General features: G+C 45.5%; 2 protein-coding genes across 3 annotated transcripts in view; one reads left to right on the top strand and one right to left on the bottom strand.

Moving 5' to 3' along the window:
• Positions 1-10,793, top strand: part of LOC8052773 (exocyst complex component 6B) — a 22,822-nt gene extending 12,029 nt beyond the window's left edge. For both annotated transcript variants that reach the window (XM_042287315.1, XM_042287317.1), the window contains exon 16: positions 9,257-10,793. In XM_042287315.1, coding sequence (XP_042143249.1) covers positions 9,257-9,484 — 228 coding nt within the window. In that variant the 3' untranslated portion in view covers positions 9,485-10,793. The remainder of the gene's footprint in view (positions 1-9,256) is intronic.
• On the bottom strand, positions 9,505-19,359 carry LOC8052772 (unextended protein). Its single transcript, XM_029970001.4, is given in 6 exon segments — positions 9,505-10,470; positions 16,692-16,835; positions 16,896-17,039; positions 17,093-18,327; positions 18,520-19,154; positions 19,156-19,359. Coding segments are annotated over 6 exon segments (2,880 nt in total). The 5' UTR covers positions 19,291-19,359; the 3' UTR covers positions 9,505-9,883.

Raw genomic sequence — 19,359 nt, 5'->3', positions numbered from 1 at the left:
CACATATTTCGGACTGTTAAAGAAAACAATACGGGGAAAGAGGGCAGGGTCGAGCTTATTTTAATCAAATTATTTATGCATATGTATAGCTACTGTCGCTCTTCACTGCATAAAAGATCGCATAGATGGTCATTGTTAAGGCCGGTTCTCACATGCAGCGAAGCGCTGATGTAACGCTGCTCACGTGCCGTCAGGTACTTATCGTATGCCATGAGCAACAGTTTTGACGGTGCGATACAAAGCTGGTGAACGCTCCCGTCGGCACATGCTTAGCACGAGGTCAGCGCTATGCTTGTTCCGCTCCGCTGCATATGTGAACAGGCCTTTAGAAACTCGTTGTCAGGAGGCACTACTCGTCACATGCTCGGTGGCTCGAAAGTTCAAAGCTATGTCTTTTCGACCTAAATAACTGTGCCATTGGTAAAAAATAATCAATAAATAAACATAACAATAAATGCAAAAATAAAAAGCTGGAGAGAAAAAAAACTATTAAGAACCCGCCGGAAGTGTTGTATTCTTGCATATTCAGAGGCCCAGAACTATGAAACAAGTTTCTCCTACCAAAATGTGTACAGGCCGAAAGAATCACGTCCCAAAAGCGTAAAATGAGAAAAAATTTTTTTTTTATGACGCGTTGAATTTGAACAATTTTAGAAATCTTCCCCCAGGAGTTAATTTATTCCTCAACGTGAAAAAAAAACAATAAATACATTATTTTGTATTCTGCAGATGGTAATGATATGTACTGTCTCTGGTGTTTATTTAAATGCGATACCCCAAACAATGTAGGCGAAAAAAATGACCAAGTTTAGGGCATAATTGTCCGTAGGTACATGTTTGGATATTTATTCGAAACTCGTCTTGAAGAATAATAATCATATCTTGAGACTACACTGACCTAGGCTATATATAGACCATTCTTAAAAAGTTTAACATCTCTACCATAAATAGCTTCGGCTATAGCGCGCTTCAAATATGGCACAAACGACAATTGTCAAAAACCCTCGCTCCTTCGGGAATCTATTTTTTTAAAACCAAGCATGCCAGATGATTGAAATAAACGGCATTGTCTTTCGCAAGGAATGCGTCACCCCATGTAAAATTGAGAAAAAAAAATTACGAATGTATTTTACTGCTTGAATCCAAATGAAACCGCCCGCCGGTCTTTCGAAGTTCGACAAGCTTCGAACTTTTACCCTAAAAGTTCGAAGTTCGTCGAACTTTTTACTTTTCAGGAACCGAGAGTTCGACAATTTTCGAATTCTTTAGATTAATAAGTTCGAAAGTTCGTAAATTATCGAATTTCTTAGCCTAGGAAGTTCGAAAGTCCGAAAAGCTTAGAACTTTTTAGTGCAAGAAGTTCGAAAGTTCGAAAATCATCGAATTTTTTAGTCTATCAAGTTCGAAAGTTTGACAAGCATAGAATTTTGCAGCGTAATAAATTCGAAAAGCGTCAAACTTCTTAGTTTAATAAGTTCGAAAATACGACTTCCGTCGAATTTCTCGATGTGGAAAGTTCGAAGATTCGAAATCTTTCGAACCTTTCGAACCGCTTGATTCGATCATCGAAACTTCGATTCGAAAAAAGTTTGCGGCATCCCTACTTGATACTTTGAAAACTTAATTTTTCTGGGCTGAATATTTTGATAATTTTGCAGAGTACTGGTTTTGGAGATATTTAGCAGGCACAATATTTTGTGATTAAGAGTGGTATTGCATGTATTTATTACCATGAGGAGGTTTATTTGTGCTGTCCATTATTCACAATTTTTTCCTAATCTTGCAATTTACAAAAATTTAATTATTTACAGTGCATATGTTTGCACGTATTCATTGCAGTTATCATTGTGGCTTGCATTGAAGAAAAATTGTAACAGACAACACTCTTGTAATATAGTAAGCTTTCTGTCTTGCCTAAACACACAAGTCCTTTCTCAAGCAGTTACCGGTGCTTAGTTGACCCTAGTTGCTGCTAGCATTGATGTCAGTGGTGCCAGTGACAAGATTCAGAACTCTCACTGCAGTGCCCATCGATTCAAAGGGGTTAGCTTAAGACCAAGTCTGAATTGCGGAGTAGGGCATAAGCCAGGCCAAGTTACCAGGCGGTGCGTGCTTCATTTGTGATATCATTTAGCCAACTAGCTGCAAGCCCATTTTGGTTCCTGCCTGTCCATATATGTTGTCTCCTGCTCAGTGTTATGAAATGGTAAAATTTGCCACCACATTTTAGAAATCTGGTGCAATTTTTAAGCCTTTGATATCCTGGTTAGTGGACCACTACACCAGACAACCTGGTGAAATCTGGGGGAAAATGCCTCGTGACCCCAAACAACTAAAAGCACTGCTGGTGCTACATTAAAGAGACACTGACATCCCAAAAAATGTATTTATTTTTTACCAGGCAATTTATTATGGTGTTAGAAGACTGCCCAATCAATAGTTTGCTATAGCATCTCATATATTTTTAATAAAGTAAAAAAAAAAAAAAAACAATTGCTCGAAACCAAAACTGGTCTGGGAAGGAAGAAGAAATACAGAGGAGAAAGTTACTCAAAATCACGTAGCTGTGCAACCTTTTTTTTTTAGTTAACGTATTTGCAACATTTTAGAAGTCACAAAAAATGGGTATCATATTTTCTGTCCATTTTTAGTATTAAGTGTGTGCCTTCGATGACCCACGACTTTCATTATCCTTGGTGGCTGTGTCTAAACCATAGAAAACTGCACGTGACCACAGAGAAGAGAGTGAGCGCGACTCAAATTGGGCCGGTTCTCGATCGGCGGTTTTGGGCGGAAAGAGAACTAATTTCGAGCCGCAAATCGTGTTCTCATGTACAAATAAAAATCTTGGCGAGCTTAAATACCCTGTCACTGTCCCTTTAGTGTAGCCTGTGCTTGGTGGCTTGCACCGCTTGATTGAAGCAGAGCTGTAGAGCCACACATTGAATAAACCAGATCGACAAAAATAGTTAGAAAAGCAACCAGCAAGGGAGCACAGATAATGGGCATGCCAGCCGGTGGATGGCTCTTCGACTTGCCCGATGATGGCAATATTTTCTATTGTGCTTTCGTTCTTCATTATTTTATCAAAACATTGTTTCTTCTCTCACAACCAAATCTTGTGAAAACTGATTTGCACAATGCATGAACTGTGTACACTTCTCTCGAGGTGATGTTGCAGCGAGCGTGGTGTTATTCGCGTTCTGCGAGTTTGTTTTGCTTTCACAGTAGCTTTGGGCCGTTGAGCATGTTGAGCACTGTGCATATGTCCCTTCACTCAAAATGCCAGGGGGGAGTGCAGCCTTGAAGCAGAGCGCAAAGTTCCATTTTCCTTCGTCACATTGACGGATCCTTGGAGTGGACAGTACCAAATATCCAGCTGGCGTGCATATGCGGTTTAAAATCACGTCATTTCGGATTTAGATGTGCAAGTTCTCGTACAATGTTATAGACCATTCAACGTGGGTAATAGAAGAAAGGGAAGTGCTGCCTCGAACCGGAGTGCTAAGGCATATTTTTTTCTGGCACATAGTCTGCTCCGTGGAGTGAGCTGTACCAATTATCCAGCTGAAGTGCAAACACAGCTTTAAAATAGTGTAATTTCCAAAGTTTCAAATGCAGATTGTGGATCTGGATGGGCAAGTTATAGTTCAAAGTTATACCCGATAAAGTGAATAATCAGGCCCAATTGAGCTCTCACCTGCCGTGAAAACAAAAAATAAAGTAAGAACAATTCTGTAAACAGTTAGGTGACCTGTCCTTTCCGGCAAAAAGTAAGTTGGGTTTCAGTAATTTTTTATTGGTAAGATTCATACTGACTTAGGTCCTCAGCTGCTATGAGTGGAGAGTCTAGATTGCAAGAAAGAAACCAAACTTACCAATAGACTTTTTGCAAAAATCCCAAAACGGCGCACGCAAAGTCCTGCTCCTCCTTGCCACCACACACCCATCACAAGAGGCTGAAGAGAGTGAGAGGGTACCGGAGTTGCTTCCCTGCCCTGGCCGGCTCGCCATTGCTTCCAATGTCACCTTTCTTGTCTGCTAAAACCGGTTATACCTAGTGTTCCTGGCATTCCTTTCGCTGCCACAGACTTTGCAAAAAGTCTATTGAGAAGCAACAACCCTGAAAATTTTTGTTAACAAAAACAAAATCTGCACAGAATTTGGTGCTTGCTAAGCATTGGATATGAAGACTTTAGAGTGCTTCCATTATTGCAGATGTTCGTAGTAGTGTATTTGTAACCAAGTTAACTTCTTTGTGATATTTACGCATAGTTGGTACTTTCGAAGCAGCTACCGTAATATACTGTCCGCCCATTCTGCAATAAGTGCCCACCCCTCAATTTTGTAACATTCAAATAATACACAAAGGACATATCTTTATATATCGTTAACCTAAAGAGTGCTCATCTCCCTGTTTTAGATGATTATCTCCAAATATTGAAAGGGCACTTGCCCTGGATTTTACGGTAATTGGTATGCAACTTCAATTCGTCGCTGAAAACCTAACGCCGCGGGTATGCATCCCTGATCATTCGGCAGCATCGGGTATGCATCCCTGATCATTCGGCAGCATGTTTTATGCAAAAGTTGTTTATTTAGTTATTTATAAAAAAACAAATAAAAGTAAAGCAGCCAACTTTGACATGATGGCACTTTATTTACTAGCAAATTCCTAGCACCTAGGGTGGGAACACACAATTAAAAGCATTTCCTAACCCTTAACCCCTAAATAAGAAAAACTAAGTTTGCATGAAGTTTCAACGAAACCAAGCAAGGTTTTTTGAAACTCGCGACTGTACTATCAGGGTTGTATTTTCTGCTGACGCAAGACGCGGTGGTTGAGGGCAGTACTGTCGGTGGGCTCCATTGCTACTGAAGTAACCTTACGAAGATAGGGTAGGAGATTATTTATTGAAATATAACACTAGAGCACCGTAGATTGAACCTGGAGTAGCCATAAATGTTCTGCAACTCAGACCACTTCACAGTGGCAGCAGTAAGCTAGGGTTAGGTGTTCAGTACAGCCCACCAGAACTGCCCAAACGTCAAGAATGGCTGGTTTATTGTCTGCTATCAAAATCGGGCATGTTCCCTTTTCCTCTTTTTACCCCACCGAATCCGTTCAAATGCCCGAATGTATGTAGGCAGTGTTGCAGTTGAACTAAAAGGCACTGCCCAGAGAACCCTTAGTGGTCTATTGAGATGGTAGAACCTCGTAATCAGGGCATAGACCTTCTAGACTACAGAATATAGATCGGTTCAAAGAAAAGATACCATGATAGCATTCTTTCATGTTCTAGAGGTGATATTAGTGAACTATTGGTTGCTTTGAAAGCGAAGGAAGCAAAAAGCATGCAAGTTGTCAGTAGCTGGTACTGCGAAGTGGGGATGCCTGCTGAAAGAAATTGTGGGTGCCTGAACAATCAAGTAGTCTTCAACTATTGAGAAAAGTTTCATGGCACAGCAGCTGCAGTACTGAAACCTGCAGCACCGAAAAAAAAAAAAAAATCTCTTCATCCCCTTGGATGAAAATTGGGCCACGATGCAATTAACCCAACTGCAAAGCGAAATCCTCCGCGAGATGCCATAAATGAGATGGCACACCCTGCTCCAACAAAACTTAAATTATTTTTGTGAAATTTTATGCGTAATGAATTTTTTTGTATATTGTGTCAAGCAAGAAACAGTTGTTCAGTAAATTTGTGTGAACAATAAACTTTAAAAAAAATAGTGTCATGCAACAAAGTCAAGATACCTGAATTTAAAATATTTGTTGGTTTGAATAGACTTAACACTGCTGCATATTGCACCATATGCAGTGGTGCAGCACCTTTTGCAGTAGTCAAAAGTCCGAAGCAAGAGACACTTTTGGGGCAGAAGCATATACTCTTCATTCTTATTCATTCCACTGCAAACACTGTGTTGAAATTCTTGTGTTAGCCTGTCCAACTAAAAGGCAGAGCTTCTTTGCATTCACACTTTTGTGCAACCACTTCTTAGCATTCATTGCAAAGTATAATTAAATCCAAAGGCAGTGTAATTTTCCACATCAACGACATCTTATATGCAGAGAGTTAGGATGGCACAAAGTCAGCATGTTGACAACAAATAAACCCCTAAAACCCAGCTTAACATGTTAATATAATCCCAAGCTTTAATTCAATTGTTAAACTTTAGTCTAAAAAAAATTAAACTCTATGGACTACATCCAGGAAGTTAAGGGACCATTTAGAGGTGTTAAGCATAAAGATTAAACATACAGCACAGCTATATCTAATCAAGGTGATTCATTAACCCTTAACAATAGTAATCCCTGGAGAAGGGGAACAAGGGTGACAAAGGACAAACACAAATCTCCAAACGCAGCTGGGTGACTGGTGCGTTAGTGAAAAACTCCGCCTGTTCTTAGTATCAAACCAGGCACCTCTCCCTTTCCAGTAGAGAGCTCTACCAACTGAGCTAACCTGGAGTTAGACGTCAGTTGAGCAAACGGGCTTTAACAGCTGTCGCCACTCTAACCCCAACAAGGGTGAATGGCCTGCATTTTTTAGGTTATGATGATAATGCAATTAATGCAAAGGTGCAAGCGAGCTGGACAAGAGTAGTAATAATCCCTGGAGAAGGGGAACAAGGGGGACAAAGGACAAACACAAATCTCCAAAACAGCTAGGCGACTGATGCAAGATTGAAAAAATCCACCTGGTCCTGCATGTAATTAATGCAATTAATTCTTGTTTAGCTCACTTGCACCTTTGCATTAATTGCATTATTATCATAACCTAAGAAATGCAGGCTGTTCACTCTTGTTGGTGTTAGACTAGTGGCAGCTGTCAAAACCCGCTCGCTCTACTGACGTCTAACTCCAGGTTAGCCTGATTTGTAGAGCGCTCCACTGGAGATGGAGAGGTTCCTAGTTTGATACCAGGACCAGGTGGAATTTTAGAGCGCAGCTCTTAGGGCCCGTTTCCGGCTTAAGCGGCGTCGCCGTCGCCGTCGGCGTAACCGCGCGGTGCATCATGGGAAATATCCCATAATGCACCGCGCGAGCCCCCCACCGGGGTCACGTGACTTCGTGGGGAGGCACGTGACCCCCCCCGAGGTCACGTGACCCCCCGAAGTCACGTGACTCCCCTGAGGTCACGTGACCCCCTCCTCGAGGTCACGTGGCTCCCCTGAGGTCACGTGACCCCCTCCTCGAGGTCACGTGACTCCCCTGAGGTCACGTGACCCCCTCCTCGAGGTCACGTGACCCCCCGAGGTCACGTGACCCCCCGAGGTCACGTGACCCCCGCCGATGTCGCGTGACCCCCCGATGACGTCATCGACACTGATGACGTCACCGGCATCCACATCGTCATCGTCATCATCAGTGATGACGATGACGATGCGGATGCCGGTGACGTCATAAGTGATGATGACGATGACGATGTGGATGCTGGTGACGTCATCAGTGATGATGACGATGACGATGTGGATGCCGGTGACGTCATCAGTGATGATGACATCAATGATGATGACGTCATCAGTGACGATGACGATGTGGATGCCGGTGACATCATCAGTGATGATGACGATGTGGATGCCGGTGACGTCATCAGTGATGACGTCATCAGTGATGATGACGATGACGATGCGGATGCCGGTGACGTCATCAGTGATGATGACGATGTGGATGCCGGTGACGTCATCAGTGATGATGACGATGACGATGTGGATGCCGGTGACGTCATCGGTGATGATGACGATGACGATGTGGATGCCGGTGACGTTACCGACATCCGCATCGTCATCGTCACTGATGACGAAATCAGTGACGTCATTGATGTCGTCACCGGCATCCGCATCGTCATCATCACTGATGACGTCGTCAGCGACGTCACTGATGACGTCGTCAGCGACGTCACTGATGACGTCACCGACATTCGCATCGTCATCGTCATCATCACTGGTGAAGTCATCAGTGACGTCACTAATGACGTCATCAGTGACGTCAGTGATGACATCATCGGCATTGGGGGTCAGGTGACCCCCCAAGGTCACGTAACCCCCCCCTGGTTAGTCTAACCCCCCCCCCAGCGCCCTTCCCTCCTCCTCCTCAAGAGCTGCGCTCCAATTCGGCGTTACAGGGAGTTGTAAGCGGCTTTCACTTTTTTTGCTGTGCGCCAGTCACCTAGCTGTGTTTGGAGATTTGTGTTTGTCCTTTGTCCCCCCTATTTCCCCTTCTCCAGGGATTACTATTGTTATTCTTCTCAAGCTCGCTTGCCCCTATGCATTAATTGCATTATCAACATTAACCCTTTCCTGATAACTGAGTTTGAACTATATCAATCTTGAAATCTTGGAAAAATACAAAAAAAAAAAAAAACATCATTACAATTGAGGATGCGTGCAATTCGTCAGAATGTTGCAGTCTGTCAAGGAAACACCGTAGTTTGTAGTTTATATGTGTAAATTTTACTGCCACATCTGTTACAACTTTAGCATTCACAAAGTTAATGTTCCACCTCGAAGGAGCGATTTTCCCCCTCAACACGAGGCTGCACTGCATCAAAGCGACATAAACAGAATTGCGATGTCAACTCCGTAGGTATTGCTTCTCTGCAGTGCACCAAAGTGGAATAAGGAGTGCACTCAACAGAGCTAATTAAACCATTCAAACAAATCATGAACAATGAGAAATATTATTAAACTCCCTAGTACCATGTCATGTTCGACACAAAGATCAAATAAAATCGTACACTCGAAGGGATAATCGAAAAATTTGAAAATTTGTGCAAGCTTGCCGTAACAATATGGCACTAGTGGTGCTTGAACCATTTTCTGTATTGATAAAATGCAATGAGCTTTCGGAAGAATGCTGGTGCAAATTCCTTACGTTTTGGTGAAATGTAGCAGGGCAAGTACTTTGGCACAGTTTGGTGCAGCAATCACATCATTGCTTATAACTGACGTTTTGAAGAAAATAATTCCTAAAGGAATTTTTAGCAAAACATTTTCCGCATTGCTTAGTATATGGCTGCAACCTACACAAAATGAGTTTTGGTCAAAGTAAAGTAAGTTGCAGTGGAGAGTTAAGATATATTCTGTATAATAAAGCTCAACTTCTTTTTGGCCGTCTTTTACATGGATTTTAGTGTAACAACCACTTTCCAGTTTGGCAACGCTGCTCTTGCTTTAATGGATGCACACCGTATAATCTGTCGTGCTAGACAGTTGTCGACTTGTCACGTGACCACTTCTGTTGGGTCCACAGCTGCTGGACCTGTTCATGACAGAAGACTGGTCCACTTACTTCCACGACTACGGCAAGGAGAGCAGCCGTTACCTGCGCGTCAACGCCAGCCTTGCCTTGTTGCTGCTGGAGAAAGTGCGCGAGGCCGACAAAAAGAAGAACATCTTCTCGTCGCTCAAGCAGAAGGAGCGGGATAAGAAGAAGCTGCAGGAAACGGTGCTCAGGCAGTTGCGTCAACTGACTGCCTAGTTAGTCGCGGGACAATGTTGTACCAGTGGCAGGAAGGAACAAGTTTTCAACGTGTTTTATTGATCGCTTTGGCAAAACTACTACCATCGCTGAACCATCTTTGTATACACTACCAAAAAACAGTAACTGTAAAGCGAAAAATGTATGCTACCGCTGGGCAGAATTCCCTAACATGGAATAGGTGGGGGGCCGCTCGTGAGGTACCCCCCGAAAAATTGCGCGTAACGAGCGAGAAAGACTGCTGCTGAAGGATGCCAGCCGACAGGCTGTGCTCCCGCGAGCTTGGCGAGCACGCGGGCGGCAAGCAACTGGCACGCTTGCATGGGCTTGCCGTGGAGGGCAGAAAGAGGTCTTTGGTGGCGACTAGAGGCGGCACGCCACAGTCTGGCCGTGGCACTATCAGCTGTCCGGAAGCAGCGGCGACTGGTCGCCCGGCCGCTCGGGCGCTCCCGGCCGCTCGGGTGCTCCGCTCCGGAGCATATGGTCCAGCTCGAGGTCCGTGCGTGTCGACGGCCGGTCGAGGCGCGACGCCTTTAGGGCCGCCAGATACACTGACCGGTGCACTCGCATGTAGATGGTGTCGGCTACGGCTTGCACACTGTAGTCTGGCACAAAGGGCTCATCTGGCAGTGGCCAGCCTGTGACGTCTCCTGCTGCCAGGCCTTGTGGCGACTCGTCCGTGGCGAGCGGGCCCTGCGTGCGGCCCACACAAGGCTCCTCGGGGGCTGGCGGCGTGTCCAGTGCGCGGTAGATGGCCGGCACCCCAAAGGACGAGAAAGGCCCCGATTCGAAGAGCAGCTTCTCGAGCCCCACCGTGACGCTGACCCGGCCCTCAAGGATGAGCACAAAGTAGTCTGCTGCCTGGCCGGCCACGTAGATAACGGGGTCGTCATGCGAGTGCACCTTGATGCTGATGAAGATGTTCTGCAGCATCAGCCTCCGCAAAACCGACTCGGAGATGAGGCCCTTCTTGAAAGGCTCTACGGCTGCGCATGAGGGGGGACAAAGCTTGTGCAATCGGAAGGGACCGCACAGACTCCATGCAACCGGCCCATTTGGCTTGAGGCATTACATGCACACATGGGGGGGTACTTTCTACATGTAGCCCACCCTACTGCCATTTTCTGTCCGGTGATTAATTGCTTCTTATTCAAACGGATGCCCACCAATAGCAACTACGATACAGATCAGTACTCTGCCACCTGAAAGGTTTAATGGAATGCACGAAAGTTCATTCAACCTGAAAAGCGTGACTATAAACAGAAATTATATTAATGTAATAAATTATAATCATATACCTTACGTGCAAACAAGTCTTTGTTGTTGTTTTTTTAGTACGCCACAAAGTAGTGCACCTTGAGATACACTGCATGACACTGTTAGTGCAAACATATCATCGGCACTTTTTCACATTTTACTTTTAAAGGATAATATCAGGAATTAAACTTTACCGCTTGGCTAGTGCCCCAAATGAGCACTTTCCACCACTCTAGTAGTTTTGATGACAGACCTTCGATACCAAGAGAAAAAATCTAGCGACGGCTTGTTTTCACTAACGGTGTCATGCAGTGCAAACCCACACACAATGCAAGTGACAACACTACTTGGCCTTCGCTATGAATGCAGTTCCCACAATGCCTTGATTTGGCAAATAATGAACGCGACTGGGACCTGAACTTCATGTTCCAGCCCTAGTTTAAAGACCGGCACGCGTGCCAAAGGAGCACAATGGTATTGTCTGAGAGTATGTACATCATATAAAGGGCACCACTGGACTAAGTCCACACTATGAGTTTTCTGAAAGACTTGTGACAATTGCACTAGCATGATCATTATGCACGGGAAGGAGTTATAATAATGATGATGCCCATGTGGTTACTGCAGAATGCAAAGTGCTCTAGCAATTCAGACAGATGTCTATTACAATCTGCATTATGGTTTAGTTGGCACCCTATTGTGTCGGTTTTAAAAACTGCTCAATTGTTGAGGGGCACTTTTTCAGTTTTGACAGATCAATAGTAACCTCTCTGAAATGTATGCAAACTGAGTGATATTGGTATAGTGATGTACAGCACTTCAACTATTGTGGTTGATTTTGCTATATACAACACTTTAGAACATAAAAGTATTTTGAGAAGTTCACATTCTGCAGCACATCCTATGTACACATTATTTCTGCACAAGCTTAAATGAAATCTGATTTCAAACATTGACCTCTTTTGAATGTCTTATCTGCACACTTTTTTCTTGGTGCAAACTAAGCAATATTTTGGTGGTATTCTGCCGCCTGCACTAAACACATTAGAAAAGATTTGGAGAAGTGGACAGAGTTCATTGCCACACTGAATTGAAGGCACATTATTTTTCCTACAACATTTTATATTTGAGCATGTGTGTGATGAGAAAGTTTTATCTGCTTATAAATGGTGCATGGCAGGCAACACTATACCCTGTTGTAGGTTAAGGAGAGCAGGACAAACTCCTCCTGCAACACAGAGCCGTATATGTAAAGAGTTTGGCCATTCGTTGGGAAGTATAGGAGACAAATGAGGAGGCGCCATTGGCCGAAAGCGGGCTGGGCGTGTTCCAGGGCGTCTTCAGAAATTCGAATGTGGCCAACCAGAAGCCGGAAATAATACCCTGGCGGTGGTCGCTAGAAACAAACTTGATAAGTGCATCAGAGCAACTCTCGGTGACTAAAAATATGGTGCACGTGACGTTTCAATCACTATCATCCAAAATCATGGTGGAAGAGTGCGACTAGCGGAACGATTGACATAATTCGTTCGCCGAGGGCCGGGAATCTGCCGTTCAAGCGATCACACACTGTCCGAGCAAAACAGAGTTGAGCGGCGCATTCATTTCTTACAACTTTCTGCATGATCATATGATCGAAACATCATGTTCACCTATTTTCAACCACAAAGGGTTACTACACTTCACTCTTGCACATTTATTAAAACCATATACCTTTGATCAAAAAAGTTTTTTTGCTCCCACCGCTAGGGGATTCGTTTAGGCTTCCGGTTGGCCAAGAGAGCATGCCAAGCCCATTTCTGCGTCTGGTGCACGCCCTGGCTCTGCCCGCGCCTCCCATTGACCAAACTCTCTGTATACACGGCTCTGCCGCAATGCCCTCCACTCTTGCCACTTGAGCAGAGCAAGTGCTTGAGAGGAAGCTAGAGGACTCGGGGCCAGCGTTCACTGGAAAGTCTACTCCTGAAGTTTAAAAGTACAAGTCGGCAGTGCAAACTTAAGATAAGAAGAAAACAATTAGTCCCTTTTTTTTTTTCTCCAAGGTTTTGCTGTAAGTATGCATGAAGAATGGAAATCTTTCAGGAAAACTTCTGTGAGACGCTTTTAGTTAAAACAGTGTGATCTTAAGATATGTACAGGATTGGGCACTACAAGCTTCCCAGGGGTCGGAGACCATATCTAATTAAATAATATTTATGGGGTACCAACTGTTGCCACCCAGAAAAAGTCATAGCGCTTGTATGAACTCTGGTCCCAGGAGCCTTTATTTCATAGTGTCAAAGAATGTGCATGTCTCAAACTATTTTACTTACTTTTATTGCAGTATTACGCCGAAATATTCAGGGTAAGAACAAATGTTACACAAGTTACTATGTATCAAGCAACACCATTTTAATGCTACAAAGGTTGATTGCAACCACTGCATCTGCTGCTCATTCAGAGCAGGTAGGCAAACATAAATGGCCAGTCATTTGATGGGATGCCACTTTTAATTTCGGTTCTTTAGTTTTGGTTACTTCACGATGCAAGTCACAAGTTAACTGCTTCAACCTCCAAGGCTAAGGCAGCTTTTCTAACAGCTATGAAAGCCAGAGGGGGAGATAAGGGAAGTGAGGAGATGGATGCCACTTCCAAATCTGTGTTAACATGTTACTCACAAATTCTGCACCAAGCTTAACTACTACATAACCTGCACTTTGTTTCAGTTGGGTTTGTACTTTACCTCCGGTACCCCACAGAAATGAAGCAAAAGTAATTCTTAATTATTTTTAACACAAGGATAAAACTTTAGGCAGGAAGGGCTTGCTTTGGATGTACCTGCAGTTGAAGATCTCGAGTTACTTGTTTGTAAGGCTTGTTTAAGAAGTAACTCCAGATTAAGGTCCAGAGTTGCAAAGGTGTTATGTGGTGCCACATTAGCTTACCTCAGGAGTCTAGTGTGGAGTTAATCCTAAGGCTTGCGATAACTAGCCTGTGTGGTGGACATACAGCTACAAGGGGCAGCGCTTTACTTTGCTTCACTGGAAATGTGAGTCGCAGAAGCTACAACAGCAAGCTCTGGGCATTCCTGCCCAGCAGTGCAAGAATCATTCAGGGCAACATACTTGGGCTTGTAGCTTCGCTCACACATCAAGTGAAACAAACTATAGACGCATTGTGATAATTGCTTATGGTGGAGGAGAAATGTGACTGCATGGCGGCACAAGGAACATAGTGAAGCATACGAGCTCAGCTTAGCAGAGAGGGATCGGTAACACGGCCACACTCTTTGTGCCTTTAGATGGTGTAAAAAAAAATAAATAAATGCTAGGGAACAGATTTTCTGTTTTTCAAGTTTTACCGGAAAATTAAAAAGGGTGAACTTGCCTACTTAAAAAGAAAGCAAAAAAACACTAACCAACACCTTGGTGGGATGACTAAACTGGTCTTCTGCTTCCTTCGTTGTACCATTATATCACTGGGTGCGATCGTTTTAGATTCATCCGTGTCATTCCGTCATTTTGTTTTGATTTTATATTTCTACATTAAAGGGTCCAATTTTTGTGGGAAGTGCACAGGTACTACGTTAGGAACAAGTAAAAGGGATAAACCAAAATATTGTTTATGTGCATGTTACAGATGTGTAATATGGGGCACTTTTCTTCATCTTATGTTGTCTTTGAAGAGGACATATTCAAAAGTATGCAGATAAATGAACCATACTTGATCGAATGGAACAAAGGTTATGAAGCTGCCGAAAGACAAAATCTTTTGGGGAGCCGGGATTCAAACTCTGGGTCTCCCAATATCCAGTTGGGTATGTATGTAGTAGTGAGCACACCCAACCGGATATTGGGAGATCCAGAGTTTGAATCCTGGCTCCCCTGAAGATTTTGTCTTGTGGCAGCTTCGTAATGTTTGTTCCATTCAATCAAATACACTTCATTCATCTGCATATTTTGAATAGTACAGACGTGTAACACACACATAAACTACTTTGAATGTCAAAAATAGGGTTTCACATTTTCTGAGTTTAATGTTTGTGAAATTCGGAGGGTGCTTTTCTGAGTTTATTTTTGCCAAAAATATGGGGCTTATTAAAATGTAGTTTTACTAGATTCCCAATTCTCCGGAATTTGAAATTCAACTTTGCCAAGTTTTCAATTTTCAAAAATTTTAAATAAAAATATACGATATCCAAACAAACATTCACTGAATGATAATTCTTTAGCTGAATTTGGCTTCGGCATCCTTGTCATTGGAAATACTAGTAACTGTCCCACAACAAAACTTGCAAACAAGTGTCGCTTGAATGAATGTCAATACTTTAAAACCACAAACACCTCTACATACTTCTCAAGTATTTCTGAAATTGCATCTACCTTCAATTCAATATGAAACAGATAGTGGGGAGGTACGACGTGGCGGTCATCTTTTCGGTGCCTAGTTCGCAACTTTACCCCAGAGTGGCTGACAGAGGGAGGAAAGGTAACAAGTGTTCTATAAAACACAAAAATAAGTGTGTTGACTATGCAGTAGGAGTGGTGCACCGTATCCCTTTGAGCTGCGGTCGAATATACATCGGCCGAATGGGCCGATGCGTCAACGCCTGTGCGTGCAAACATGCCCTGTCACTGCGCTCAACAACGGGAGGACGTCTGCCTTTACACTGTGCCACTTGCATGTGTCAGCCGAATTTCCAAGATACTATGATTGTGGGGAAAGGAGTGACAAAACTGCGAGAGAACTGCTGGAAGCGTACTTGATAGGAAAGGAGGGCGATAATTGTGTTAGCCAGACTTTGGTGTATTTACATAAAAAAGAAATAGCTTATCTTGAGCGTTGCTGCGATAACGGTGTGGTTGCTTACTTGGGTGTGTTCTTCTCATTAAGCATTCAGTTGAAGTTCAGCGCTCGTCTTGCACATTTCTCCCTTTGTCTTTTTTTGCATGCTGCTACCAGTTGTAATCATGAACCAACTCGCCTGCATTGCCACATTGATCCACTACAAGTTTTATTGTAAAGACAAATAAATTCTACACGGCTCAGCAACTTGTAGGAGCAAGTTCAGCCACATTCCTGCATTACTCAAAACTGGCAAAAAACATGTGCTTTTTAAACTAGGAACTCCCAACAAAGCATGCATACTTATTTTTTTCTTTCTGTTGCACATGAAGGGGGAGGGCATCATTAATTGTACCATAAAAATTAATACCACCACCCACATTCTCCCTGCACCATTAATAATGTTCAGACCTTGAGGGTCAATTACCATAATTCTAAGAATTGGAAAAAAAAAAAAAAAAAATTGACAGTGCTTTTTAATGTCCTATGGAATGCAGAATTTAAGAAGCTATCCTTTAAATTTGTTTAGAAGGGATTAAACAGTTTTTGGGGTGTGAAGAACCTATAATTTGTATCAATTTCACTGCTAAATCTAGTGGCAAAACTAAATTCTTGAATAAGTCATATGATGTCAGTTTCTGTTAAATTTAGTGGGTAAATTGAATCGGTGTTTAGGACATGTGACGTGAATTTTTCTGCTAAATTCAAGTGACGAAATTGAATTGGTCTCCAGGTCACATGAAGTCAATATCCCCGCTAAATTTAGTGGGCAAACTGATTGGCTGTTGAGGTCTTGTGATGTCACTTTCCCTGTGAAATTTTAGCGTGGAGACTGAATGGGTGTATAGGTCACGTGACACCAATTATCCCACTAAATTTACCAAGGAAATGCACGGACACAAAATTTTGGGATTGGGGACTCTGCTAAAAAGCGTTCCATGCTTTATAAAACTATACTTATCTGTGTCTAGATGCAATCATTGGGCATTTTGTCAAACTTCCTCTTTTCGGGCTATTTAATATACCTAGTGGAGCATAGACTTTTGTGACCACCTGTTTACAGCTTGCCTTACTGGCATGAGTAGCTTAGTCATCCAAGGTGTGCACAGTGTGCAGTGGTACTCACAAGTGGCCAGGTATTGGAAGGTGGCAAGAGCCAACTGCGGTGAAATGATGTGCTTCCCTTGGCGGCCATAGCCAAGCTTCGCAAAATCCGAGAAGTCTTGGCGTACCTGAGCCTCCTTGCGTTTTAACTTTCTCCGGTTATCCACTGAAAAATTATAAGGTTTCTTTGGTACACAGGCAAAGGTGCACAATTGCCGCCACTTACTCAGGATGTCGGTTTCATCAATGATTTCGGACTGGAGGATTTCTTCAATGACGTCCTCTAGGGTGACCAGACCAGTCAGCTCATAGAAAGGGTCCCCGTCACCTTCAGTGTTGACACGCCGCACAAAGGCCATGTGGGACTGACCTGCAGGGGAAGAGCAGTTAACAACTGGCACAAACTGGCACACTCAAGGTTACCTTTCTTGAATTCGTTGAGCAAGTGGTCAAGGGTTTCGTCCTCAAAGACGAATGTGACTGGGTGGTTGTAGAATTCGCACAGGGTGCGCAGAGGAATCTCGTCCTCGGGGTCAACGAAGGCCAAATCTTTAATGTTAAGGAGCCCCACTATATTATTGCGGTCACCTTCAAACACCGGGATGCGAGTGTAGCCTTGACCAATAATCTGGGAGACTGTTTCAAAGTCTAGCACAGCCGTGACGGGCAACATGAAGACATCGTCCATGCGAGTCATTGCCATGTTGGCAGTCTTTTTCTTAAGCTCCAACGCACCACTGATGATGTTGACCTCTTCATTCTCGAGCTTGTTGTACTCCTTGGTGAGCCTAATGTACTCGATGAGCTTCTCGCGATCATACACGTGGCCAATCTCCTCGCCCAGGACCCAGTCGAGGATCTTGGAGATGGGCCAGGACAGAGGGAAGGTGAGCACCATGAACACCTTGGTGACGAAGAGGGTGCGTGCGCCGATCTGGAGGCCGTGGCGTGAGCAGATGGCTTGTGGAATGATCTCGCCAAAAATGACGATGCTGATGGTGGCCCCGAGGACAGCAATCAGACCGGATGTCAGGTCGTCTAGCAGGATGGTGAGGGTGCTGTTGACAAGCACGTTGCCCAGCAGCAGGGAGCAGAGCAGGTAGTTGCCGTGGTTGCGCAGGGGTGCAATCACCTTGGCCCACTTGCGCTCACTGGGCGTGCCGCATGACTCAATGACACGCAGTTCTGTCTTGTCCAGCGCCATCAGGCCCAGGTTGAGGCCGCTGAAGAGGCCCGAGAGGACGAGCAGACCTGCGAGCACGATGGCCTGCACCCAGACTGGCATGAGGCGTCCCTGGGTCACTAGCGTCACCCAGGGCTCGTCCCCCTGGTGCACCCACTTGGGGTCCTCACTGTCGGGCGCTTTGGTGCATACATAGTATTGCACATTAGGGCCCGGGAGGCTCACGCGCACCGACACCTTGCCGCCGAACACATGGCCCGCATGTACCACAGCCACCGTGGGTACCTGGTCGCAGCTGTCGCCTCGGGAGGCCGCCTCGTGCGTGAACGCGAACATGCTCGACATGGTCAGGCCGTTGCCGAACATCTGCAATTCCACCTCGGTGGCCGCGGGGATCTGAGTCAGCCCGGACTCCAGGGTGGACACGCGGTCCCCGTACGCCCGCAGGCCCAGCACCTGCCCGGGCTCGTCGCTCCTGCGGACGCGGGCGCGCCATTAGTACGACCAGGGCTCGCCAAGTCGGCGCGGGCGAGGTCTCCCCGAGGAACCCGCCGCACATGCCTGCCAGCGATCAGCGGGCCCGTGCGCGGACGGAACCGCGGGCTCCAGGCCCCACCACAGACACGCGAGGGGTGCGCGCCGGAAAGCGAAACAAACGTGCACTTACGTTGTTTTGGACAGGTTGCGCCTGGGGACACTGGCGTTCCGGTCGGCCGAGCGCTTGGCAGAGCCCAGGTTGCGACGCGGCCTCTGGACGACCACGTCCCGCTGCATGGGGGCGTACATGAGCCGCAGCGAGCTACCCTGGTGCTTCCAGAGCCTCTGGTTGCGGATGCACAGGTAGAGCGAGTCCTGCGCGGGCTGTGCGGGAAGGACGCCTCGTGCGACAACATCTCCGCCACTGTCCAGCTCGAGCAGGAACTGGCTGGCCACGAAGTAGTCGCTTCGACACACCTGGCCGCTTTCCAGGTTCTCGCTAGTGAACGCGAGCTCTGTCCGGTTGGGTCGCAAGCCCGTGCCTCGTAGGCGCACGGCCACTCGCGAGTTGGGAAACACTTGCGGCACACACGCGCTGTCTGCTGCCCACTGAGTGCAAATGGCTTCGATGCCGTGCACAAACGCCGAGTCTTCGCGATCCGCGCGCGGCTCGGCTATGTACAGGCCGTAGCAGGGACTGCAAAGCCACAGGACTAAGAATCTATGAAGCCCATTTCTAGCAGACGCCATATTACGATTGCACACCATTGCAGCACAATGCAGAGGCGCCGGGTGTCGCCACCATCGGTAGCACTGCCCGCTGCCCGCGTCCAACGGTCCACCGATCCTCGCACGGCCAGCACGGCGTTTGAGCGGTGTGAGCGTGCGACTCGCGAACATCGGCTGCGCCGGCTGCGCCACACGAGCCCGGCAAGGAGCTCGAGTAACGCACGTGAGACATGCAGGACGACGAGCGATGTGAAGCGCCGGGGAGCGGAGGCTCCCACGCCCAATACTGCTGGCGGATTGG

The sequence above is a fragment of the Ixodes scapularis genome, unplaced genomic scaffold (assembly GCF_016920785.2).
Source record: "Ixodes scapularis isolate PalLabHiFi unplaced genomic scaffold, ASM1692078v2 PGA_scaffold9__187_contigs__length_104089568, whole genome shotgun sequence".
In the NCBI taxonomy this organism is placed as follows: domain Eukaryota; kingdom Metazoa; phylum Arthropoda; class Arachnida; order Ixodida; family Ixodidae; genus Ixodes; species Ixodes scapularis.
Note: the sequence above shows the minus strand (reverse complement) of the source record. Positions and strands in the feature narration are given on the sequence as shown.